General features: G+C 39.6%; 1 protein-coding gene across 1 annotated transcript in view; it reads left to right on the top strand.

Annotated features, from left to right (window-relative positions):
• LOC110562215 (disintegrin and metalloproteinase domain-containing protein 28) overlaps nucleotides 1-25,282 on the top strand; it is a 99,015-nt gene extending 73,733 nt beyond the window's left edge. The window contains exons 23-36 of the mRNA XM_060391372.1: nucleotides 2,003-2,136; nucleotides 3,963-4,081; nucleotides 5,331-5,407; nucleotides 6,868-6,946; nucleotides 7,741-7,817; nucleotides 10,236-10,422; nucleotides 10,629-10,688; nucleotides 11,865-11,936; nucleotides 12,194-12,360; nucleotides 12,739-12,820; nucleotides 13,457-13,587; nucleotides 14,809-14,983; nucleotides 23,038-23,123; nucleotides 24,304-25,282. Coding sequence (XP_060247355.1) covers nucleotides 2,003-2,136; nucleotides 3,963-4,081; nucleotides 5,331-5,407; nucleotides 6,868-6,946; nucleotides 7,741-7,817; nucleotides 10,236-10,422; nucleotides 10,629-10,688; nucleotides 11,865-11,936; nucleotides 12,194-12,360; nucleotides 12,739-12,820; nucleotides 13,457-13,587; nucleotides 14,809-14,983; nucleotides 23,038-23,123; nucleotides 24,304-24,310 — 1,453 coding nt within the window. The 3' untranslated portion in view covers nucleotides 24,311-25,282. The remainder of the gene's footprint in view (nucleotides 1-2,002; nucleotides 2,137-3,962; nucleotides 4,082-5,330; nucleotides 5,408-6,867; nucleotides 6,947-7,740; nucleotides 7,818-10,235; nucleotides 10,423-10,628; nucleotides 10,689-11,864; nucleotides 11,937-12,193; nucleotides 12,361-12,738; nucleotides 12,821-13,456; nucleotides 13,588-14,808; nucleotides 14,984-23,037; nucleotides 23,124-24,303) is intronic.
• Nucleotides 25,283-26,825: the final 1,543 nt, after the last annotated feature.

Raw genomic sequence — 26,825 nt, 5'->3', positions numbered from 1 at the left:
TGAAGACTTTACATGGAGTATTTGTTCACTGAATGTTGTTGAACATTGATCGTCCAAATGTGTGCATCTAAAGGTCATTCCAGGAGATGCATCTCTTGTCTTTGGTGGGTTGACAGACTGCAACTCTTTATTAATCCACAGGACGGGAAGTCGCCAGCCATAAAACCCACACAGGGTTCAAGCTAAGTGCTGGAACTCATTCCAGACCTTTGTGTCCCTTACTGATTCAGCCAATCAGTCCCCAAGTCTGACAGTTTTATGAGCTAAATGTTTCTCAGACTTACATCTTTGTTTTCTTTTTCTTTTCTGATGTATCTTTGTTACTGTTGTGTTTCTTTTTAACTTTTGAAATTAAAATATAATTATATCATTTTCTCTTTTCTCTTCCCTTCATCCAACCCCTCCATTAACCCCGTTTCTTGCTCTCTCAGGTTCATTGATACTAAAACATTTGAGAATAGCATGCAAGACAAGAAAAAGTGAAGTATTAAGACAGTCCAGGAACTTTTCAGCATAAAAGACCAATTAGTATACATTATTACTGTTTTAATGACAATTAGCAAAGACCATAAGTGGAGTGCCTATCTTCTGGACGACTAAAAAGAAATATGTGATTTCACAGAGTCAGTTCAAGAGAAGGATGAAGATGAACAAAGACAGACAGATCCAAATACCACAACACAAAGTCTGGTCAGTGGTTACAAGTCATAGCTTTGCAGACTGGGGAAATCTTCTAAAAGGAAGTTTAGCATGGGAGCCAGGTGCTTGAAAGCCACAGAACCATTGTGAAACAGTAACTTCTAATTGATTTGTCCTTTTCAACTGGGTATAACTATTTTTAGAAATTAATTCTAGGAATCAAAACAATGCACCTAGCTACACATAACAATGGTACACAAAGAAATATTTAAAGGTCATTAAAGTATCATCTTACTGTTCAACATCATGAAGATTTTTAGATTCTAATGCTACACAAAAATATCAAGTGCTTTCAAACCTTTATGCCATGGGATTGACGTTCTTTTACTAGTCCCTTCTTTATATCACTGCATAAGAGACAAATGAAAATGAACTGTGCAGATGTCAAGAGAGCTCATCTCCTGCTGTTGGGCCATCAGGTGATTAATTACTTATCCTCTCTGCTTCTGTTTAAGAAGCGAAAAAAGAACATTTGGGTAATCAGGAAGACATATTCGGCTGAAATAGAGCTCATTGTTTATTTCAAGTAGATTCATATGCACACAGTTGGGTTGAAGCTAACAAGGTTCCGGCTATTCACAAATGTAGACTGCATTCTGTATGTGTGTGCATCTGCCTATGTGTTTGTGTAACTCCTATGAGCTTTGAAAGAAAATTTGCAGTTGATATTACCAGAATCTTCATTTACATGTAAAAACAGAGAGGTTTATATTAGTCAAGTTTGCAAAAATGTGTTTGCTCTTATGTTCTTAAAATGATGTCTGAGTGTCTCCCTTAGGCTGGGGAGGTGTCTAAGTTGTTAATTAAGAGCATTAGCTGCTCTTCCAGAGGACCTAAGTTCACACAGTGCAACTCACATCTGGAACTCCTGTTCCAGGTGATCCAACACCCTCTTTGGCCTCAAAAGGCACCACACATGAGTGTGGTACACAGGCATCCAATTCATGCAGGCAAAGGACCCATATACATAAAAGAAAAGAAAAAGATGGCATGCTTTCTGGGCCAGTTTCTTAAAATATAGGCACAATAGTGACCTCTTAGTACGTTTGCAAATGTATGTGTATGTGTTTGGGCCCATGAGTCTCAGTCTTCACATTCCCTTCAGGGTGGAACCCAAGGCAAACAGCTGCCCAGCTGTGCGCCCTTAATGAGCCTTCCCACAGATGTAAACATTGTTCTCAGGGGAGGAACATTCTCAGATTTTGATGCTGCGGTTCATTGGCCAGTCCATAGCACAGTTAGGAAATACCCCTTACCTCACAAGTGAAATTCGAGACTTTATGTTCCTTCTTAATTTCTAAAGGGAACTAGAGGGAGATAAAACTGGCCACTGGAGAGACCATAACTGTATGCTGCCTGGGACCTCTCAGCTACCCACAGAAGCCAACATGTCTTGGGTCCTGCTTTCTGTCCTGTGGTTCATCATTCAAAGCCAAGGTAGGTACAATCATCTTATACAAAACAAAACAACAACAACAAAAAAAAAACCCCAGATTATTTGATGAGTGTACCCATGAGAAAATGGCCTTTTTACTCACAATGTAAAGGGCAGTACAGTTTACACAGTATATTTTCTGTGTGTTTCTCTACTGAACTATAACTTGCATACATGCATATTAGTTTACAGATACACACGTATGTGTAATGCTATTTTTAGGTCACATGTGAAACATGTGCTCTAAAGCCCACTATAGCATTTTTCAATTTCACATACTTCCCTAAATAAAAATCATGTTTGTATACAATGTGATTTTTTTCAAAATAGAAGAAACAAATGTTGATTATTGCTATATTGACAATATACTGGTAAATAAAACTGTATTAATATAGTCATTAAACAAAGCTATGTATGAGTTGGGTTTCAGGATATTTCCCTAAGAAAGATTCTCGGTTGTAGAAGATAGTCAAAAGGAAAGTCCTAGAAAGGTAACTGTTTCTCCCTTTAAGCCGATTATTGAGAGATGAACCAACAAGTTGAGAGCTTTTATCTGCTCCCTTACTGCACCATGGATAGATAAGCTAAGTGCATCGATGCCATCTCTGGTTATCTTGCTAGAGGTGTCATCATAATCATGTTAAAAAGTCAAATGTTGAGAACCTGCACATTTCTACTTATAAGCGTGCACAACAATAAATCTCCTGTTGAACTAGCTAAAGAATATAGCTAGTAGTCACTATTTGTTCAAAAATACTATATAAATGTTTCTATCTAGGGCTGGCTTTAGCTCCTTATGTCTCATATATTTCTTATATTGTTAACCCCTAGTGAGGATCTAAGAATGGTAAACTAGAATAATGCTGATAATAATTGCACAGATATTCAGACATAATGATGGAACCCTTTCAAGTCCAGTTAGTCAGTCCTTGTGAATGCTGCAGTCATATATATGGCTGTGATTTGCCAGATAATTTAATTATGTCACACCCTAACGCATTCTGATTGACATAGTAAGTAAGAATCTGTCTTGAAGCTGTGGAAACACAGCTTTCCACAGTAAGATTAACCTTGTGTGAAAAATTGCAAACCTTGGAAAAGCAGAAAGGAAGTGTTTCTGTTTTCTTATAATGCTGAACAGAGTTTCACAGCTTATGTATGCTAATCTAGAAAGACAAAAAAATAATAGGGAGGCAAAGTGGCTTTCACTGGGCCTTTCAGCTAGAGCTGCAAGCCACCTCTTTTTGCCTCTGAGTCAGTTCTTTCCTTACCATTTGTAAATAAGAGAAACATCTCTCTGGCTCAATTTAAAGTACATCAAGAAGATACCTTTACCTATAAACACTTTCCCCATGTGTTCTCTGTTCCTTTAAGATTTCTCTGGAAAAGGTCAATAAGAGCTTTACATCCCAAGGAATCTACAGTTTCGAGGGTAAAACTATAAAGAAATGTCATCTTGGTGTATTATCAACAGAGTTGTGAAATCACTGGGTATAGGGTCTTTCCATATTGTGGAGTGGGTGGTGAGTGAAATTGCACTTTGAAGAGTATTGCAAAGGAATGAACCCAGTTATTACAGGTAGAGTCCTGGCTTTCCTCAGTGTCCCTGATCCACGATGAAGTGCTTCTCTATGAGGAGACACCCAGTTTTCTGTGTCTTTCTAGAAGTTAGGGAGACAAGAAAAAAAATATTTTGTCATTAAAGTTGAAGCCATCTGCGTGATTTGTTCTGAACAGTTAATTCATGTCCATACAATATAGCAAACAGCCAAGCAAACTAGGAAACAAAGTCAGTCTTTCTTATCAGTGTTTTCTGGCTTCCTTTAAGTGATAGATACAACATCAACCCCCAAGTTAAAGCACCATGAAATAGTTCAACCTAAAAAACTACCCATTGCCCATAGAAGAGGAATTGAGAGCAACGAGACAAATAAATATGGTGAAGAGGTAAGTTATGTTTCATGATTATCTGAAGACAAAAGCAAAGAGCTTCCGGGAGTAGTGTGACATCACAGTCATTGTCCAGCAGCTTCATCTTGCAGTCCAGCTATCAGCTCTGTGTTCGCAGATTTGTGGATACGGTGCTCATGGGGCACACGGAAGGATTATTGGGGTGTGAAGTTTATTAAAAAGGTTATAAAACACACAAACAGATATGCAAACAACAGCATGGCTAGGTGTCCAAGAGTCCATGCCCCAGCACCACAGACAGACAGCATGGGAGATTGCTGAAATGGACACAGGATCAAGAGGAAAGTTTGGACATCCACTCCAAAGTTGGTTTTCATGGCAGGAGCCTACAGCCAGGCTCTTTGATTCCCAGAGAGCATAGAAATAGGCTGGGGAACAGGATGCCTTGCCATTGCTAGCCCTAATGCTTCCCAGGCCATAAACTTACTCCCTTAGGTGGGAAATCTGGACATCTAGAAGTCTGTTGTTAAAGCATCACAGACAATGCTCTCAAGAGGAGGCTTATCAGTCTCTGTGAGAGGGGAGCCTGAGCATCAGTCTGGTCTGAACACTGGGGAGGAGAAAGAAAATGACTTCTCAGAACTTGGTTATAATTTAACATCAGAGGACCAGCTGCCTTGTTTGATAAAAAAGGTCAAGATCTTTTGATGTGTCCTCAAATCCATTGGAAGAGAAGAAGGGATCACAAACAAGGCAGATAGTTCTTCAAGGAAGCCTTTTCACACTCCTGTCTTCTCTTCAACTACCCCTTTTCCTGTCTCCCCATTTTTCCACAATGTAGAAAGGTATTCTACCATGTTGGCAATATTCTCTCTTTCTATAATTTTTTATCACTTGATTCATAGTGGGTTTTAAAAACCATTTTAAAATATATTTCAACCTGTTTTGAAGTAAAATAGATACTATCTTGTTCTATTGATACTTTATTATGGTATAAAGGACAATATATTATACTTTAAAGCAGACGGCAAGTCTCAGGGTCACAGATTAGAGCCTCATTAATCATTGTGGTTGGCAACTGATGATATTTTAGAACGTCCATATTAATGTGAAAATTACATTCATTTTAGATGTAAGAAATAGATAAGATGTAAGAGAAATACTTTCCACTTCTGTGTTCTTGCTATTACAATTCATAGTGTACATAATTGGTGTGCTAAAATAGTTATAATTTTTGGACTGACTGAGAACTATGTGCAATAACCACATCATTAAATATTTTCAGGAAAGATATGCACCTGAAGTTCAATATCAGATCATACTAAATGGAGAAGAAATCACCTTTCACCTAAGGAGAACCAAGTAAGGACAATTTCTTCCTGAAAGCCTGCCCACTGGTTGTATCAGCAGAATATTGGGAAACTTCTACCTAGCGGTAGCTTCATTACTGTGACTGTGATAAAATGACAAAATCAGGTTAGGGAAGGAGTGGATTGCTTTAGCTTACAATTCGATGTAGCAACTCATGCCTGCAGAAAAGTTACGGTGGTGGCAGCTTAAAGCAACTGGTCCTATTGCATCCACAGTCAGAAGTAGAGTTAGAAATGTAAGACTGATACTCCAACCAAGGACCATTCATGGAGGTAACCTAGAACCCCTGCACAAAAGTAGCCCATGGCAGCTCAGTGTCCAAGTGGGTTCCCTAGCAATGGGAACAGGGACAGTCTCTGACATGAACTCAGTGGCCTGCTCTTTGATCACCTCCCCCTGAGGGGGGTGCAGCCTTACCAGGCCACAGAGGAAGACAGTGCAGCCAGTCCTAATGAGACCTGATAGGCTAGTATCAGAGGGAGGACCTCCCCTATCAGTGGACTGGGGAGGAGCATGAGAAGTGATGAGGAAGGGGGGTGGGGTTGGGAGGGGATGAGGGAGGGAACTACAGTTGGGATACAAAGTGAATAAGCTGTAATTAATAATAAATAAATAAATTTAAAATAAAAAAGAAAGAAATGCAAGCATGCTTCCTGCTCAGATAACTTAGCCTAATCTTCTGCACTCCAAGTTCCCAAACTCAGGAATGAACTGTGTCATGTAATGCATGTTCAGGGTTAATTGAGACACCCAAGGCAGTCTCCCATAAATATGTCCTGAGGGGCTCCTATGCCAAGACAAGAGGCAGAAGCAGCAGAACCTCCAGAAGCAGGCCTGTCTTACAAAGTGAGACATGAGACAAACATGAGACCCTGCCTCAAACAAGGTGGGAGGTGAGAACTCACACATGAGTTTGTACTCTGATCTCCATGTGTGTGCTGGAATATGTGCAACTGCACAAAAACACACATGTACAGAGACACCTCCCTCCCCCAACCACCCACATAGACAAGAATTTATCCCCGAGCCCGAATCAGGGTACACAACGCAGCAATAAATTCTAAGGGAAGAGTGAAGGGGCATCACACAGTTTTCTACTCTCAGTAAGCTTCCTTCATTAGTCCCTTATTCACACCAGTGACATAGCGCCCTCTAAAGACTGTGTCCTTGCTCCAAAGGATCCCTTCGGGGCTCTCCCTATTCATGTTTGAAGACAAAAGAATCTGTAAGTGAAAAGTAACTGAGTGATTTTCCCCCTTTCAGGGTTAACAGGTGTAACTACATGCTTTGATGTATTTTAGCAGGAAGTCCCAGTGCTGGTAAAAGATCGATGGTCAAAAGTCCACCAGGCCTCACCGTGCACACAATTGTTCCAATAGCACAGAAGATGTCAGATGAATCTGTGTTTGTTGGTATCATGAGTAGATTATGGGTCTTTTCACTCTGCACAGGCATCTTCTGGGAGCAGACTACACTGAAACATCTTACTCATCCAGAGGAGAAGAGGTGACCAGACGCTCTCAGGATGCGGTAGGCTCTGAACACATCCTGGGATTTTACCTTGTAAAAAAAAAAAAAACAAAACAAAACAAAAAACAAACAAAAAAATACATAGGATTGAAGATAACTTTTAAATGCATCAAGTGACTTGGAAGAGACGTGGTATCCATGGCCAGTGAGACGACAGGAGGGAAATCACAGAATACTTTTCAAAGATAGGAACGAACACAAAATGACACACATACACACATTGCTCATGTACCTACACATTTAATTAGACATCCCCACATAATGATACTTACACACTCACAAAAAAACTTCACTTTAATACATTCAAACATACTTGTTAACAATGCACTTGTGTTCACACCACACACACACACGTATGGCAAATAAAATGGTAAGCAAATCCAGCTAACTTAAACCTGATTCTGAAAAATCTGCCAATCACAACATAAATCCTGTGAGCAAGGCTTCTCACTAACATCAGAAGATCAATTAAGAACAGCCTCCTGGATTCAATCTTAGTCCAGATAATGTGTTAGGTGACAGCTCAGATACTAGACATGGCAGCTACAGGGTCAGCTCTGGAGCAGCTTGGGAAACCTTTGATGTCCTTTCTACCTTCACTCCTGGGGACTGGGGAAGCCTGGTCAATCCTTGAGCCTGCCTACGTATGTATCCAAGATTCTAGTTGTCACAGCTCTGACCTATGTTTTCTCATCAATGACATATACTCATTTATAACTCTGTGTGTACGTGTGCACGTGTGCCTGTGTGTGTGATGTCTACACTTCTACAGTGCAGTATATTTCCTACTCCAGAAACCCTGCTACTATGAAGGCCACATCCTGAACTCAAGGGGCTCTCTTGCCAGCATCAGTACATGCGATGGGTTGAGGTAAGAACTGTCATACAGAAGTGATTGATGCTGAGTGCCTCTTGTCACACAGCCCTGAGTCTTCCTCCTGTCTTCTACTGTCTTCCTGCCATCTGAGTCACTTTTGTTCATCGCTGCATGTGTGAAGAATAAACTATCATGGTACAGTCACTTCATTAACGATTGTTCTGGAAGTCAGTCCCAGCTCTTTCAAAGCTACACACTGGACCCTGGTGACATCTGTGTCCATTAACAACCTGGAATCAATTGTGTCATATTTTTTTTAACTAACATGTCATGTGTGTAGCTTCTTATCTAGCATGTGATTAAAGCAGAAAATAAAATATGTGATTGCTATTTTAGCATGGTTCATATTTAACATGATCTCACTTTTCCTATATTATAAAAATGCCCCCTTGGACATACTTTTTATTTGTTTTTACAATGGCTTTACAATATTTCAGCGTATGGAGTAACTTTCTAATTCTGAACTAAATGTTTTAATGGAAAAACTCCAATGAACCTTTTTTGTTCTCTCTAAGGTTCTGAGTGACTAAATAATCATTTACTCCATTCTCCAGTCTACTCATAGAAACTGCCAAGAATTGTTTGATAAATGAATAAGCAAACTATTGGAAAATATTAGACTAACAGACTCATGCTGTTAACTCCAATGTCTTTGAAATTGCTTCACTTTAGTCATTTTTGAGACTACACTGGGTAAATGACATAAGCTTCATTTTGTTCTTTTGTCACTTTGGTTGAAAATAGCCTCTTTTTCTCACATAATATATCCTGACTATGGCTTTCCCCTCTCTACTCCTCTCAGTTCCTTCTCCACTCCTCCCAGAGTTCTGCCCCCTGTTGTCTCTTATTAGAAATAAATAGGCTTCTAAGGGATAATATAAAATAAAATATGGTAAAACTAAAACTAATGCATTGGAAGGATAAACCAAAACGAACAGAAGGAAAAGAGCCCAAGAAGAGACACAAGAAAAATATACAGACACAGAGACCCTCTTATTCACACACTCAGGAATCCCATAAAAACACTAAACTGGAAGCCATAATATATATGCAAAGGGTATATAACCCAATCCCTGAAAAGATTCATTTGGTGACAAGAGATAGCCAGTTGGGGTTCTATCTTCCCAATTATTTGATGATTTCAGATCCCCTTCATCTATGTGTATATATGTATATGTGTGTGTGTGTATATATATATATATATATATATATATATATATATATATACATATTACTGTGTTAGATTTTCACACTACCCTCAAAGGGTCCTCAATTTTAGCTATCTCTTTCAGTATTTCCACCTTTGCCCTCTCTTCTCTTCCCCTGTTGAACCAGCTGTTTCAGTATCTCCCATCTATTTATAAAATCTATTCTATTTCCTTCTTCTAGAGAAATCTGTCTTTACCCCTGTCACGATATCCCATACCCAACCTTTGTGGTTCTACGGATTGTAGTTTAATTATCATTGACTTAACAGCTGATATCTACATATAAGCAAATATGTATCATATTTGTCTTTTGGGGACTGGGATCCCTCACTCAGGATGTTTTTTTTTTCTAGTTCTATTCATTTACCTGTGAATTTTATTATGCCATTTTTTAACAACTGTGTAATTTTCTATCGTGTAAATATAGCACAGTTTTAACCATTCATCTGTAGAGAGCTATCTAGGTTGTTTTCAGTTTCTGAGTGCTGGAACTAGAACAGCAATGAACATGGTTGAGCACGCGTCTGAATGGTAGGATAAAGTATAGATTAGGATAGATAGGTTCTCATCTTTCTGGGGAGCCACCACACTGATTTCCAAAGTAGCTGTATCCGTTTGCACTCCAACCGGCAAGATTAGTGTTCCCCCTACTGCTCACCACTGTGAACTTGTTTTATTGATATCATCCATTCTGAAAGGTGTAAGATGAAATCTCAAAGCAGTTGACTTGCACTTTCCTGATGGCTAAGGGTGTTGAATATGTCTATAAGTGTTTCTCAGCCATTTGATTTTCTTGTTTTGAGAAATCTCTGTTTAGCTCTGTACCCCTTTTTTAATTATTTTTTTCTTGATATATAGAATTTTTTAGTTCCTTATATATTTTGCCTGTTAGTCCTCCATTGGATGCATATAGTTGGTAAAAAATATTTTTCCATTCTGTAGGCTGCCATTTTGGATGAATGATTGTGTCCTTTGCTATACAGAGGGTTTTCAGCTTAATGAGGTCCCATTTGTTAATTGTTGACCTTCATTCAATATTGGGAAAATACCAATTGTAGTTTGAATGATTGATTGTTAGTTGTGAGGACGATGATTGAAAATATATGTGAGAAACTGATGTGGAAGGAGACTATCACTCCATTCTGAGTGGTCTGTTTGAATGGGTATGTCAGAGCATCCTCTAAGACAATGTCATGTCCCACAGAGGGATCTTCACTCATCATAATCAGAGATATCAAATAAAGCCTCTACAAAGCTCAGACGAAGGAGAACATGCCGTTATTCCAAACAGCCAGGAGAAACCAGACACAGCTAATTACAAGCAGGGTAAGAAGGATGTTGGCAGGAAACGAAGCCATCTTCGAACTTCTAGGTCACTCAAAAGCTCAAATGTAAGTATAGCTTTCTTTCATAGTATGCATTTTGTTTGTCTAAGCAAGGATCTAAGACAAACAGGTGTGTTCAGAAATGACTGGTCTATGCAAAGTCTGTGTTTAATTACTTCTTTTACTTGCGTTGGAGGAAAAAAATGTAAGTACTTGAACCATTGTGAGTAGAGATGTTTATTAAAGAGGTTCTCTTGTTATTTGTAACACAGGCAGACTTACTTCAAGGACAGAAGTACATTGGTCTCTTCTTGGTGCTGGATAATGCCTATGTGAGTACCAAAGATGGGTACCTCTTAGTTCTCAACTTATAAGTTAACTTAAAAGTCTTTTTAGTTAACAACACATTTTTGTTCAGCTAGATTTCTTGGCTGCTTTGGTTTCCTTGTTAACAACAGTTTTCACACCCACCATCCATTTGTTATCAACAGTCACCAAATATTTATGTAATGGCAATACACTTCATGCCAGGTACCTATGTTCTAGTCTGCTTTCTGTCATTCTGGTAAACTCCATGACCAAAAAATACTTGGGGAACAAAGGGTTTATTGTGCTTGCAAGCCACAGTCCATTGTCGAGGGAAGCCAAGACAGAAACCCAAGGCAAGAACTGAAGCAGAGGCCATCCAGAAACACTGCTGTTGGCTTACCTCCCTGGCTTGCTCAGCTACATTTGTTATGCAGCCCATGTTCAGCTGCCTAAGGGTGGTACAGGCCATGGTGCCTAGCCCTCTCACATCAACGAAAGCCCACAGGCCAGTCTGAAGAAGACCGTTCTTCAATTGAGGTTCTTAGGTGACTCCAAATTGTGTCAAGTCAACAAAAACCGACCTATAAGCACATACCCATTAGCAATCAATCCTAAAAGTTTTGAAGAGAAGTATTTTAATAAAGTATTAGGTTGTTTTAATATTTTACCACAACCTATAAATAACAATTTAACATGTGTTATGTAAGTAGGAACGCAAAACTATGCACAACTTACAAAAATATAAATACAGAGAAGCTAGAGCTTATGTTGCTCCATAATCAAAGCTGAATTAATACTGAGCTGGTTGAAAATGTTTAAACTACTGGTTTTATTTATTCAGCTTAAAGATGAATAGGAAAATCCAGTTCTAACCCTGTAGTCCCAGTATGGAAATCTGAAGCAGGACAACCATAAGTTTGATGACATGCTGACTACATAGGGAGAATCTACTTCATACCAAACGAAACCAAACAAAGAGAAAGATGAAGAACATCACAATTTGTTATGAATGTCCAATTCTTATCTTATAAAAAAACCCCTATATCTGAAGTAGAACTTGTTGAAAAAGAGTATATATGTTAGTCACGGATTGATCAAAAGTTAACTGTTATGACATGTGACTTTTCTATTTAATCCTTGATCTTCTCACTTCAGTTTTCTATTTTAATTTTTTTTCTTTTGCGTTTTGTCATTTTCAGTATAAGATGTTTAAAGGGAATGTAACCCAGATGAGGAGCTTTGTGTTTGAGGTGCTGAATCTGCTCAATGTGGTAAGACATTCGTCATGTATGTGTGTTTCCACACCTGTGCTTGGGGCTTCCCTGTGGCTTCCCCTCTATGGGGGCAAGAATCACCTAAGAATGAGAGCTCATCAAGATGAAAAGATCATAGGCAGCAACATAGGTATCTTCTAGAATTTCTGCTTTCAAAACTGAAATTCATGATATGTTTTGCATCCCTTAATCTATCCCTTGTGGTCACCTAGAAGTAATCTTGTGCGTTTTCATGAAAAATGTTCTTTCCACAGATTTATAAAACCATAGATATTCAAGTGTCTTTGGTACGAATGGAAATCTGGTCTGATGGTGATAAGATAAAGGTGGAACCCAACACTGGTGTCACATTAAAAAACTTCATGAGATGGCATTATTCTAACCTGGGAAAAAGGATCCATAACCATGCCCAGCTTCTCAGGTGAGTTCGTTCTTGCCAGGGCAGGGTCATGTGGGCAGACTAGATGGTTATCTCCAGCATTTCTTGACAAAAGAAATGAATGAATTTCTGTTCATTTTTCTCCAATAAGCTGTGAGTGGTCGGATGTTCCTATCATTAGCAATCAGCTCTTGAACTATTTGAAGGTTAAGATCAATAAAAGGTTAAAAATCAATAAAACAACGCTTGGGCGCAAAATATCCACCTGTAATTGTGGGGCTGTGATATAATAAAGGCTGTTCTGGAGCATCCTGGACATACAGAAGGTTAGGGGACAACAAGGGAGGTCTATGACATCATTACCAAAAGCTCTCCATTTCAGAGAAAGATTGCAATAGGCTCTCTCTACCTTTTACACAGTGGAATTGGCTTCCTTGGTGGACGTGCAGGAATGGCAGCTGCAAGCTCCTTGTGTACTACTTCTTCAGTGTCAGTGATTGAGGTTTGTACATTTCTACTAAGACACCCTGCATGGTACTGTACCAAAGTAACCACCATACCTGAACTGAGAAGTCAAAATAGAAATAAGACCATTATTGTACTATGAAATATTAGCCTTGCCAAAGGCCTCACATTTCATTTTCTATTAGAGAATAAAAAGACCATGTGTTGAGGCAGAAAGGGGAGCCAGGTTCTCAGAGAATTCTAAATGAATTGTGTGGGATAGCTGTACAGAGGTCAGACAAGGAAACAAAGGAGTGCATTCAGCCATCAATGTTCATCGCTACTCATGGCATAAGAATTATAACCACAACTGTGTGAATGTGAGTTCATACCATGGCACCTAATAGCACTTTACATAGAGAATGCAATTAGTCCAGCTCTGCTGAGAATTCAGGGTCTAGAAGCTCAGTGTTCGTTGACTGAGCATGAGCGATGACCAAACGCTCATGCTCATGTACCAATCCCAGAAGGTACAATAGGCCAAAGCAATGCCAGAAAAAAATGAGTCTAAAGACACACTATCCTTCCTCCCTATTTTGACATGTCTGTTCATCTTGGACATTTCACCTTGACAAGAACTGAGAAATAACTGAATAAAATCGGAAGTAACAGATGCTTCTATTTTTTTTTCCAGGCTAAAAGAAAGAATGCTGTGTCTCTCGTAGCAATAATGTCGCATGAGTTGGGTCACGCCCTAGGCATGCAGGATATTCCATACAATACCAAGTGTCCGTCTGGCAGCTGTGTGATGAATCAGTACCTGAGGTGAGACGGTATTATCCCAAGGTAAAAAAAAAAAAATCCCCATTCCCAAGTACTGTGCAGATGTGGGGAGAGAGTCTTCTTCCAAAGGCTGGGTATTCTAATAATTCAACCTCCAGTTGCTTTGTGCATGTATTTGACCAAATTCAAGGCTCGTTCACTAAGATTTTAAATACGCCACCTTAGAGTAACTCTGTGCCGACCCTATCATTTTGACTTAGGGTTGTTCTAATTTAAGGTGGCACTATGTTTTCCTAAAAACTAGATTGGTTAAAATGATAGTTTTATTCCAAGATTACCCAAGATAAACATGTTTTGATCCCCAGCATCAACTACGCCTTCTATTTTAGCATAGTCACTATAATTATCTGATGATGCCAGTTAATTTACCAAGACTTGGGATATAAAATGGATGTGGTATCTTTTGTTCTTGAGACGCTCACAAGTAAGACATTTGCCCGTGGATGACAGGAATCTTCATTTACTTCCTCTAACTAGATCATGAGTGTCATCTCCTACTACCCCTCCCTTAGTATGGGATGAACAGATGGTAACAGTGGTAACACTAGTCTCTCTTGTTGCTTTGGAGAGTCTTGAACTCCTGTGATGATCAGCTCCAATTGCTAACTTGTCACAGTATAGAATCATCTGGGAAGAGATTCTCAGTAAAGTATTGTCTGCATTGTGGTTCTTATTGGGGATTGTCTTTGAAAGTTCATTGATATGGGAATACCCTACTGTCTTTGGGTGGCCCTTCTCCCAAAGGGTCATGAACTATGAAAGAGTAGGGAAATAAAGAACAACAAGCAAACAAGTGAGCATGCATGGATTTATTTCTCTTTGATCTTCACTGGATATGATATGACTAGCTGTTTTGAGTCACCTTTCTCTCCTAAGGTTTTTGGTCTTGTGTTTTTTTGTTTGTTTGTTTGTTTGGTTTGTTTGTTTTGTTTTTATGGTCAGGACATTCTATTACAGAAACGGAACTAGAATATTTGAATTCTTTCTTCTTTGCTTCCGGATTGTTAGGAGAAAGCATTCAATTAGAATATTAAATATGCTTCATCACCTACCCTAGATAGCATGGAGACGTCCTGGACTTTGACTGATTTGATGTTTCCACTGAATTGGGTCCCACAGTGAGATGCAAAAGTTTCTTTTGTTTACATCTTACCCACAAGCTTCTATACTGTCTATCATACTACTCTGTGTTTTCTGTTACAGTTCGAAATTCCCGAAGGATTTCAGTACCTCGAGCCACTCACGTTTTCAAAGATTCCTTTCATCTAGAAATACAAGTTGTCTGCAGGTGGCACCTAATCCTAAAAATATAATAAAGCCAACATGCGGGAACCAAGTTCTGGAAACGGGAGAAGACTGTGACTGTGGCTCTCCTCAGGTATGAAAATACGTGAGGTTTAAAGTTGTATTTACTAAGATTTAAAACAGAACTGTTGAGGTGAAAATTATGCACTCTGATTTTCCATTTCCTTCTTTAAAGATTTTATCTTGCATTTTATTTGTGTGTGTGTGTGTGTGTGTGTTTATGCACATAAGTGTGTTTGTGTCGATACCCTTGGAGACCAGGAGATTTCTTGGAACTGGAGAGACAGGTGATTTTGAACTGGCAAACATAAGTGCTGAGATCTAAGCCTTCATCCTTAAGATTGTGAAGCATGCACTCTTAGCTGCTGAGCCACCTCTCTAGGATCCTTTCCTTTTTCAGTGCTCCTTTAGAAAATTTATTCTGGTATTTATAAGTAGAGAACCTAGGTCTAGACCACGCACTGTCCTTGGCTGTCCATAGGCCCCTCTGGGCCCTGTCTGATTGGCTCTAATGGTCCTTGTTCCCACTCTTCCACCATTACCTCTGTCTATTTTATCTCCCCTTCTTATTGAGATTTCAGCATCCTCTCTAGGGTCCTCCTACTTATCTTCATGGGGTCTGTACATTGTAATATGTCTAGCCTGTACTAGATGACTAAAATCCACTTTTAAGTGAGTACATACCATGTGTATCTTTCTAGATCTGTGTTATTTCACTCAGGCTCATATTTTCTATTTCCATCCATTTGCTTTCAAATTTCATGATTTATTTTTTTGCCTAATGGGTGTCTGAGGCTTCAGGTGGAACCAATGGTCAGAGGAGTTGGGGATATCTCTGACATGGACTATGTAACCTGCTTTTTGATTCCTTCCCCCTGAAGGGACTGCACTCCCAAGCTGCAGGGGAGGAAGACAAACTCAGTCCTCCTGTGAATAGATGAGCTGGGATATCTGGGTAGGGGGAGCTTTCCTATTCTGAAAAAATGGGGGAGGGAGAATAAGTGAGGGTAGGTGGGTCTGAAAGGAGAGGAGGGAGGGACCTATGACCAAGATGTAAATTGAATTAGTTAATTAAAAAAATTATCCAGGAGACAAATGATATCATATTAGCGTGCAACAGATTTATTAGTGTTTTGCTTTTGATTTAAGTTAACCATCCTATGAAAAACACTTTAAAAAAACAGAATCTGTTTATGACATGATCGTATAAAGCCAAATATAAAGAAGTGAGCCATTACCCATAGCATGCCACATTCCTTGTAGACACTGGATTCAGAAATTTCTAAGATTCAGGCCATGTTTGGGCATGTGTTAGACAGTCATCACAGATCTAAATGGAAGGCTTCCTCATGGGTATTTTCTTTTTTCACAAAATCAGCATGTGAAGTCATCAGCTGAAAACACAAAAGAGGAAATTTAAAAAGCAGTCTCAGAAAAGACCTTTGTGCCCAGATTTTTTCTTTTTCAATTAAATTTTTATTGTTTTATATTAATTACAGTTTATTTACTTTGTATCCCAGCTGTAGTCCCTCCCTCATTCCCTCCCAATCCCACCCTCCCTCCCTCATCTCCTCCCTATCCCTTTCTAAGCCCACTGATAGGGGTGGTCCTCCTCCACTACCATATGGTCTCATCAGGTTGTAATGTCCTCCTCTGTGGCCTAGCAAGGCTGCTCCTCCCTGGGGGTGGGGGGAGGTCAAAGAGCCAGCCACTGAGTTCCCCTGTTCCCCTTACTAGGGAAACCCACTTGGATACTGAGCTGCCATGGGCTACATCTGAACAGGGGTTCTAGGTTATATCCATGTATCCAATCCTTGGTTGGAGAATCAGTCTCAGAAAAGACCCCTCTGCTCAGTTATATTTGGTCCTTGTGGAGCTCCTCTACTCTCCAGATCTCACTAACTCCCTGTTCTCGCATATGATTTCCTGCACTCTGCCCAAGTTTTGGTTATGAGTCTCAGTCCAGATTTTTTGTTCTGTTGCTCTCCTTGCTAAGCGCCTATCCCCTCCAGGTCTTTTATCTTCCCCTTCTTTCATAAGATTCTCTGCACTCTGCCCAAAGTTTGGCTATGAGTCTCTGCATCTGTTTCAATACCCTGTTGGGTAGATTCTTTTAGAGGTCCTCTGTTGTAGGCTTCTGTTTGTTCTCTGTTTTCTTCCTCTTCCGATGTCTGTCCCATTTGTCTTTCTGAGTGAGGATTGAGCATCTTACTCAGGGTCCACCTTCTTGCTTTGCTTTTTTAGGTGTACAGATTTTAGAATGTTTATCCTTTATTATATGTCTAATATCCACTTATAAGTGAGAATGTACCATGTGTGTCTTTCTCATTCTGGGATACCTCACTCAGGATGATCTTTAGTCCAACCAAGGACCATGCATGGCCAACTTCTACAGATATTTAGCCCATGGCACCTCAGTGTCCAAGTGGGTTCCCTAGTAAGGGGAACATGGGCTGTCCCCTTACTGACATGAGCTCAGTGGCTGGGTCTTTGATCACCTCCCCCTGAGGGGGAAGTAGCCTTACCAGGCCACAGAGAAAGACAATGCAGCCAACCCTGATGAGACCTGATAGACTAAGATCAGATGGAAGGGGAGGAGGACTTCCCCTAGCAGTGGACTGGGGGAGGGGCATGGGAGGAGAAGAAGGAGGAAGGGTAGGATTAGGAAAGGTTGAGGGAGGGGGCTACAGCTGGGATACAAAGTGAATTGTAATTAATAAAAATAAATAAATTTAAAAAACAAACAAACAAAAACTGCATGAACCTATAGCTTCTAGGCTCCTCACAGTGACACATCTAAAACAGTGGTTTTCAGCATGTGGGTCATGACCCCTTTGGAGTTGAATGACCCTTTCACAGGGGTCACCTAAGACCATTGGAAAGCACAGATATTTATATTATAATTCATAACAATAGCAAATTACAGTTGTGAAGTAACAACAAAAATAATTTTTTTGGTTATGAGTCATTACAACCTGAGGAACTATATTAAAGGGTCTCACGACTAGGAAGATTGAGACCTCTGCTCTAGGCTGACAGTTACTGTGAGTTTGCTAATGTTTATATAATTTCAAGGTATCCTCGGCATCAGCGAATGCCTCAGACCAACACCCACAAATGGTTTCCTGTTTATTTCTTCCTTTTTCTGAGACAGGATTTCATGTTGTAGTCCAGGATGGCCTCCAGAGCATGATCCTCGGGTCTCAGCCTCATGTGTGCTAGAATTTCAGGCACCTCCCATCATGGGTAGCTCATATGAGACTTGTAAGAGAATTCTACTTTGTGATCTTCTGTTATTTTTAGGATCTAAAAAGATACCCATATTAGAAAATACTTAAATGAGACAATTTGCAAACTGCTCCACAGAGAACAGCCTCTTACTTGTTGTGAAAAACAAACCCACAACATAGAGATTGGCACTATTCTTAAAAGCTCATAAGTGCCAAAGAAGTTCAGGGACCATAGCATGGGAACTTAGCTCTTACTTTTTTTTTTTCTTTATTAATTACACTTTACTCACTTTGTATCCCCCCCATGGTTCCCTCTCTCCTCCCGTCCCAATCCCTCCCTTCCTCCACCCTCTGCATGCATGCCCCTCCCCAAGTCCACTGATAGGGGAGGACTTCTTTTCCTTCCTTCTGATCCTAGTCAATTAGGTCTCATTAGGAGTGGCTGCCTTGTCCTCTTCTGTGTCCTGGTAATGCTGCTTCTCCCTCAGGGGGAGGTAATTAAAGAGCAGGCCAATCAGTTCATGTCAGAGACAGTCCCTGTTCCTATCACAATGGAACCCACTTGGATACTGAACTGCCATGGGCTACATCTGTGCAGGGGTCTTAGGTTATCTCCATGCATAGTCCTTGGTTGGAATAGCAGTCTCAGGAAAGACCCCTGTGCTCAGATTTTTTGGTTCTGTTTCTCTACTTATGGAGTTCCTGTCCTCTCCAGATCTTACTGTTTCCCACTTCTTTCCTAAGATTCCCTGCACTCTGCCCAAAGGTTGCCCATAAGTCTCAGTATCTACATTGATAGTCTGCAGGGCAGAGCTTTTCAGAGGTCCTCTGTGTCAGGCTCCTGACTTGTTCCCTCTTTTCTCCTTCTTCTGATGTCCAGCCTCTTTGCCTTTCTGGATAGGAATTGAACATTTTAGCAAGAGTCCTGCCTCTTGATTAGTTTCTTTAGGTGTACAGATTTTAGTAGGTTTATCCTACATTATATGTCTATATGAGTGAGTATATACCATGTGCATCCCTCTGCTGCTGGGATAGCTCACTCAGGATGATCTTTTCCAGATCCCACCATTTACCTGCAAATTTCATGATTTCTTTGTTTTTTATTGCTGAGTAGTATTCCATTGTGTAGATATACCACAATTTGTGCATCCATTCCTCCACTGAGGAACATCTAGGCTCTTTCCAGCTTCTGGCTATTACAAATAAGGCTGCTACAAACATGGTTGAGCAAATGTCCTTATTGTGTACTTGAGAATCTTTTGGATATATGCCTAGGAGTGGTATAGCTGGATCTTGAGGAAGCACTATTCCTAGTTGTCTGAGAAAACACCGGATTGCTTTCCAGAGTGGTTGTACAAGTTTACATTCCCACCAGCAGTGGAGGAGGGTTCTCCTTTCTCCACAACCTCTCCAGTATGTGTTGTCTCTTGAGTTTTTGATCTTAGCCATTCTGATGGGTGTAAGAACAGTGGTCCAAAAAGCAAAGACTAAGCTCTTACTTTGAAAAGCTCTCTGGCAGCATAGATAGCATCTTAGGTTTCTGTGTCTCAGTGCATTCTTTTGGAAGTTTAAGTTATGTATCAAATTCCTAACTTAGTTTTGTCAGCATTGATTGCTTATTTGGAAGTATTTTTCATATTTTCTTTTGTGCTGACTAAGATTTTCTTTTTTACATAGGTTATAATTCTTTGATTTACCTTTGATGTCATTTTATTATTACCTTTTCCAATTATCTTAGTGATTTATCAAATATTTTTAAGAGCTGACCTCAATTTTTTTCCGTGTACATAGGGAATTATATCCAACACACAATGAAAATATGTATATAATTTGTGGTTTTATGTTCATATAGCTTTTATGTCTCATGTATTTATTAAATTTCCCATAAAATACACATTCTGAATAATCTTTGCTCTATCCTTCATTTTATTGGATCTGGTTTTGGCTATTTGTTATCTGTATTTATTAAACATAACGAGCTGTCTCTTATCTGCAGTGGAAATTTGTGGGAAATCATGTTTTAATGCCTCAATTTTGGCTTCCAAACTTATCCGTTAATTTTGCTACTTACCAAAATATCAGAAGCTGTTTTCTCCCTTAAATTCTTTAATTTGATGGATTGCACTTCTTTTATCAGTATGATTAGGCAACTCTTACATTTTGGACTAAGAAAACTCACATAGTTGGAATACAGTTATTATATTGATAATCTGGAGTTTAATACAATGCATGTTTGTGCTGTGTGTGCATCTTTGTGTGCGTGCGTGCACGTGTGTGTGTATGTGTGTGTGTGTGGGTATGTGTGTGGGTGGGTGAGTGATCATTACACATCTCAGTAACACTATCATTCAGGTATGGTAAGAACAAATTTTAATTTTTTTCTCTATTTCTACATCATTTGAATAGTAAAGAAATGTTCATCCTTTAAAATGTCAACAGATTTAACTGCAATATCTTCTGAGCAAAATGTGAGGAAATTCTTTGTGATTCTCCCCTCCCCCTTTGATCTTTGAAGACAGTGTTCACTGAGCATAGCATTTCTTCCCAGTATTGACTATCCCCAGTTATCATCATTAGCAATGTACAGCAGAGCAAATGGGCTAAAAAGGGGGAAATTTCCCTGATGAGGTCTGAGAGCCACAATCCATGTGTATAGAAATGTGGATGCAGAGGACAGTGTGATTGTGTCCAATTAGCAGGAAATGGTTGTGGTTTTAACTCTGGATGCTGCAAGTTCCTCAGCCCTGGATTTCTGTCCAGATTTCTTTTTTATTATATTATTATTATTTATTACAATTTATTCTATTTGTATTCCTGCTGTGGCCCATTCCTCATCTCCTCCCAATCCTAGTCCCCCTTTTCCTCCTCCCCCATGCTCCTCCCCTAGTCCACTTATAGAGGAGGTCCTCCTCCCCTTCTATTTGACCCTAGTCTATCAGTTCTCATCAGGGCTAGTTGCATTGTCTTCCTCTGTGGCCTGGCAAGCCTGCACCCCCAACTGAGAGGTGATTAGAGAGCCTGCTACTGAGTTCATGCCAGAGAAGGTCCCTGCTCCCCTTCTTAGGGACCCCACTTGGAGACTGAGTATATGGGCTACATCTGAGCTGGAGTTTTAGGTCCTCTCCATGCATTGTCCTTGGTTGGGGAATCATTCTCTTCAGGGCCAAGGGCTCAGTTTTTATGTCAGTTTTTATGGCCTCCTTTTAGAGGTCCTGTCCCCTCTAAGTCTTTCTATCTCCCCCTTTTTTCATGATATTCCCTGCACTCTGCCCAAAGTTTGGCTATGAGTCTCAGCCTTTGCTTTGATACCTTGATCAATAGAGCCTTTCAGAGGCCGTCTGTGGTAGGTTCCTGTCATGTTCCCTGTCTTCTCCTGCTTCTAATGTCTATTGTGTTTGCCCTTCTGAATGAGGATTGAGCATCTTCCTTAGGGTCTTCCTTGTTGTTCAGCTTCTTTAAGAGTATAAATTTGGGGAGGGACATTCCTGAAAAAGGGGGAGGAAGGGAGGGATTAGAAGGGAAGGAGGGAGGGAACTAGAGGGGGGATACAAAGTAAATAAGGTGTAATTAAAAATAAAATAATTTTTTTTTAAAAAAAGAGTATAAATTTTAGTATGTTTATCTTATGTTATATGGCTAATATCCACTTATAAGTGAGTATATACTATGTCTTTCTGTTTCTGGGATACCTCACTCAAGATAATCTTTTCTAGTTTTCATCATTTGCCTGCAACTTTCATGATTTCCTTGTTTTTAATAGCTGAGTAGTACTCCGCTGTGCAAATGTACCACAATTTCTATATCCATTCCTCTGTTGAGTGACATCTAGGTTGTTTCTAGATTCCAGCTGTTATGAATAGAGCTGCTACAAACATGGTTGAGCAAATGTCCTTATTGCATACTTGAGCCTATTTGGATATATGCTTAGGAGTGGTATAGCTGGATCTTGAGGTAGCACTATTCCTAATTTTCTGAGAAAGCACCAGACTGTTGTCAAAACAAAACAACAGCCTATATGTTGGGAAAGGATCTTTACCAACCCTATATCTGACAGAGGGATAATATCCAGAATATATGAAGAACTGAAGATGTTAAACAACAACAAACCAAGCAATCCAATTAAAAATGGGGTACAGAGCTCAACAAGAGAATTCTCAATAGAGGAATATCGAATGGCAGTGAAACACTTAAAGAAGTGCTCCATGTCCTTAGTCACCAGAGAGATACAAATCAAAACAACCCTGAGATTTCACCTTACACCTGTCAGAAGTCAGAATGGCTAATATCAAAAACTCAAGTGACAACACCTGCTGGAGAGGATGTGGAGAAAGGGGATCCCTCCTCCATTGCTGGTGGGAATGTAACCTTGTACAACCACTTTGGAAATCAATCTGGCCAGATTTCCTTTCCAGTGCACAGACATGAGTTTCTTCCTGTGTCCAATTAGAAAGCAGTTAGCTAACCCCATAACATTTGATTGCATGGCTGTGGATGGCCCCACATTTAGGTATCTATGGGTTAATGAAAGTCAGTGAAAGCCAGGCATGGTGGCAATACTCAGGAGGCAAAGACAGGCAGATCTGTGAGTTCAAGGCCAGCCAAGTGTACAAAGGAAATTCTAAATCGGGCAGGGCTACATGGAGAGACCCTGTCTCAAAACAAACAAACAAACAAAATAAAAGAACAACAAAACAAAACAAAAAAACCCACAAGGTTGAAAGGTATGGAGAGGAGCAGGGTTAATCTGGCAGGAATTAGGGAGAACAGTAGGACTAAATATGAACAAAATAAATTATATGAAATTCCCATATAATTAATATTATATTTTAAAAAGTGACATTTCCTTTCACGGGTGTGGTGCACTAAACGCTGGGATTGTTCTGTTTGTTCTTTGAAGGAGTGTACCAATCTCTGCTGTGAGCCTCTGACTTGTCAGCTGAAATCCCAGCCTGACTGCAGAGAAGAAGCATCCAACCACATCACGTGAGCATCGTCTTCTCTGTGTTTCCCGAATGAGGCAACATCTTCTCATTTTTCTTTGAGATGTGAAAGGGTGTCCCACTGGGTTCAACAATGCACTAAAAACAAAGTTCACTTACACTTTTCAAATGACTTAATTTTGTAGTGAAGAAAGAATGCATTTATACACAAAATCAAGGCTGTGTGGTTGATCATACACATATAAAAAATGGCTTACTCTGACATTTTTAAGACGAAGGAGCCTAGAACTTGTGCTAAAATTGGTTATAAATTCCTATAATTAACAAGTTAATATGAAAAGAACTAAAGCATATTTTGGACAAGCCTTGATTGATCAGCACAATTCATTTCCCTTAGAGATGTTAGTTATCATTTCTAAGGTAGTCAGAAAATCAATAGCACTTAAAAACTCAATGTAAAATTTGACAGTTTTATTCCCTTTAAAGTGTCTCAGTGGAATACAATCCAGGTGTTGTTTTGGGGTGCTTTATAGGCAAGTGAGTAGGGAAACCAGTGGCTTGGCATTTGAGATTAGGTTTTTGTTTGAGTGTAAAATAGTCTCTGTATATAAAGACTATAACAGCAACAGATGTCAGAAAGCTGGGATTCAGGAGACATGCCTTATTCTGGGCTCCTTTCTCAGACATTTCCTGGAATTAAAACTGCAACGAGAGTGAAATAGAATGGTCAACCCCAACACTATTCAGTATCACTTCCTCAGGAAAGGAGCAAGGTCAAAGAAGAGTCAAGATTCCTTATCTATTTACTAAATAGTGTTGAATATTTCAGTGAATTATGATGTGGGTTCACTGGCAGAGATTTCTGGAAATCATGCCCAGACACGAAGCAGTTTTAAAAGTAAAAAGCAGAACAAAAAAACTTAGTTCCTTAGAGGGCTGGAATGATAGGTAACTACACCCTTTTCTGTGTAGAATGGGTAGTTCAAGATCAATGGAATAACATTGAGTTTGGACATTTAAATTCTAGTCTTAGTTCTGGAAAAACACTGTGGGGTTTAAGACAAGTTACTGAATTAATTCCCTTCCTTCTTGTTCCATGGAACTACTTATGTGTTCTCTTGGCTAGTGCTGTTGAAAGTCTGTAAATTTCCATTTGTGTCAGCTCATAATATTTTATCAGTATAATAATTATTGCTTTTGATTTTATGTCTTTCTTTAATTAGAGAATGATCCAGTGTCTACTTCACTGAGGAGCTACTTTGCCAGGACAAGAACCTGACTACCCCAGGGATCTTCCTAGTTTCACTTTGTGCTTCTGTATAGACAGGCCTCTGTATGCTGTGTTCTGTGCGCCTCCCACAGAGTCAATGACTAAACAAGAAGATCCTGAAATATGCTTGTATCTGTTGCGATCACGTAGACCATAGACATTTTCTTCTTGTTATTCCCTACATAATACAGTATAACAACTATTTGCATAGCACTTTTGTTGTTTCAGTGTTAGAAGTAGTCTAGAGATGACAAAATATTTAGAAAGATTTCAGTAGCCGTATGTAAATATACTCCAGTTCTTAAAAAGGACCTCCAGAGATTTTATCTGTGTGGCCCTGGAGCCAGTCCCTAGTGGACACAGAAGCAAGACCCTTGCTTTTCTCTTTCCATTCTGCTTTCTGTGTTTCTACCGGTCCAACCAACAGGTCAATAGCTGCACTTAGCAAGCTGTCTATTCGTTCATGTCTTATCTGCAGTGTGAATGGGAGAACCCTGAAAGTGAGTTTTAGTTTCCATCTTTGGAGAACAAAAGAAATGAACCTTTGCTGAAATACTCCGCCACTCCATTGAATTATTAAATTAACCTCAAATCACAAAATGAAAGGTGGTTTAACTCTAAATCTCTTTGCTAGTGAACAGTGGGAAGAAAAAATGCCACCTGCTGAGGGAGGGTGATAGCAGAAAAGAGAGCAGAGTCACAGCCCCTGGCTGTCCCTCAACACCCATTTTGTCTAGCATCCTATATGGGCCCATGCTTTTTTGTCTTGTGGGGATATTGGTTACATTCAAACACTTTCTATGAGAGCAAAGATGGTTGCTCACACATTTATCTATTTTGAGAGGTCTGTGTTGTTTGCCTCTTAGAGGAAATGGAAAGATAAGGCTTCATTCATTGGTTGATGTAATAAATCATGCTTGTAACAAAAACAATGATTTCTGTGTGGTCATTTTTTAAAAAAGATTTATTTATTTATAATGTATGCAATGTTCTGTCTGCATATACACCTTCACATGAGAAGAGGGCACTAGATGTCATTATAGATGGTTGTGAGCCACCGTGTGGTTGCTGGGAATTGGACTTAGGACCTCTGGAAGAGCAAATAGTGCTCTTAACCTCAGAGGCATCTCTCCAGTCCCCCTGTGTGGTCATTTTTAAAAGGAATATTTTTAAATTTATTCATGAGTCAAGATCCTGGTTATCATTTACTTTAAAAATAATCTGCCTCAGATAGTTACACCTTATATAGATCTGGGCAGCAGGGGAGGGGGCAAAGAAGGAAGCTCCTTACAAATTCAAAGCCAAGAGAGGGTATTTTCACAAAAGGGCCACACTTAGCCCCAAACGGTTTTAAAATCTAAGTTCTAAGAAGTTGCTGGACTAGAATGTCCTGCTGAGTAAATTTTATCATGAAAAGCTCCACTTTTCTGTTGTGTATTTTCAAGACTGCGTTTTACTTTTCTCCCTTCCCTCCCCCCCAAACCTTCCCATATACCCCTCCCCACTCTTCTTCAAATTTGTGGTGTCCTTTTTTAATCAATCATTATTGCATGCATTTAAGTATTTGTATATGCACATATATTAGTAAATATAGTTTGTTGAATCCATATTATGTCTCTTGTGTGTACGTTTTCAGGGCTGACTGTTTGGGACTGCCCAAGCAATGGATGTGGTCTTTCCTAAGCAGGCCCACCTCTCCCGCCCCCCGCTTTACTCTCCAGCCTATATTTGTTTGTGTAGAGTTGAGGCCTCTTGGCCTTTTCCTCATCCGCTGTTACAGAAAATGAACTTAGCTATTTGGATGGTAATGAGAATGCACAAAATTGACCTGTCGCCCCGTCAATAATGTAATATTTTCTAGGAAATTTATGAAATTACATAGGACAGGTAGTCATTGCTAGGGTCATAAAACTGTTCAGAGAATCATTGCAGGGCGTGAGAATTCAATGCTGATTTTGTTAGTCTCTGAATGAGTGACATGTCACAAGACCAAATTTCTGCAGGGTTTGCTTTCGGTGATGCCAGTGTGCGTGCAATTTCGTTCTACGTGCTGCACTTTTAAGGAATTTCTTTTGGTGCACACAATTCTATTTCCACCCCCGCCCAAGCGCAAAACACTATCATGCCTCTGTAAAGTCCATAAATGTTTCAGAGTACTTTCATATTTTTGTCTAGTTTGATACTTAATTAAATGAATAAGTTATGCCAGGAAATATTTTATGGGGGAGAATCTGTGCTCAAAAAGTCTAACTGGCTCGTCTAAGGTCTCACTGAAAACCTAAAGTAAATATGAAGTGCATGTTCGTGCTCTAAACCTTAAACCTAGAATGTCCACTGTCGAATTTCTTTTTGATGGCATTCTCGCTAGAGATGGACTGCCCATCCTATAGCCTTTGGAAAGCAATTAATGATTGGTGCTGACAACTGTCCATCCTATAGCCTTTGGAAAGCAATTAATGATTGGTGCTGACAATG

This window comes from Meriones unguiculatus, chromosome 9 (assembly GCF_030254825.1).
Source record: "Meriones unguiculatus strain TT.TT164.6M chromosome 9, Bangor_MerUng_6.1, whole genome shotgun sequence".
NCBI lineage: Eukaryota > Metazoa > Chordata > Mammalia > Rodentia > Muridae > Meriones > Meriones unguiculatus.
The sequence above is the reverse complement of the archived record's forward strand: the minus strand, read 5'-3'. Positions and strand labels throughout refer to the sequence as shown.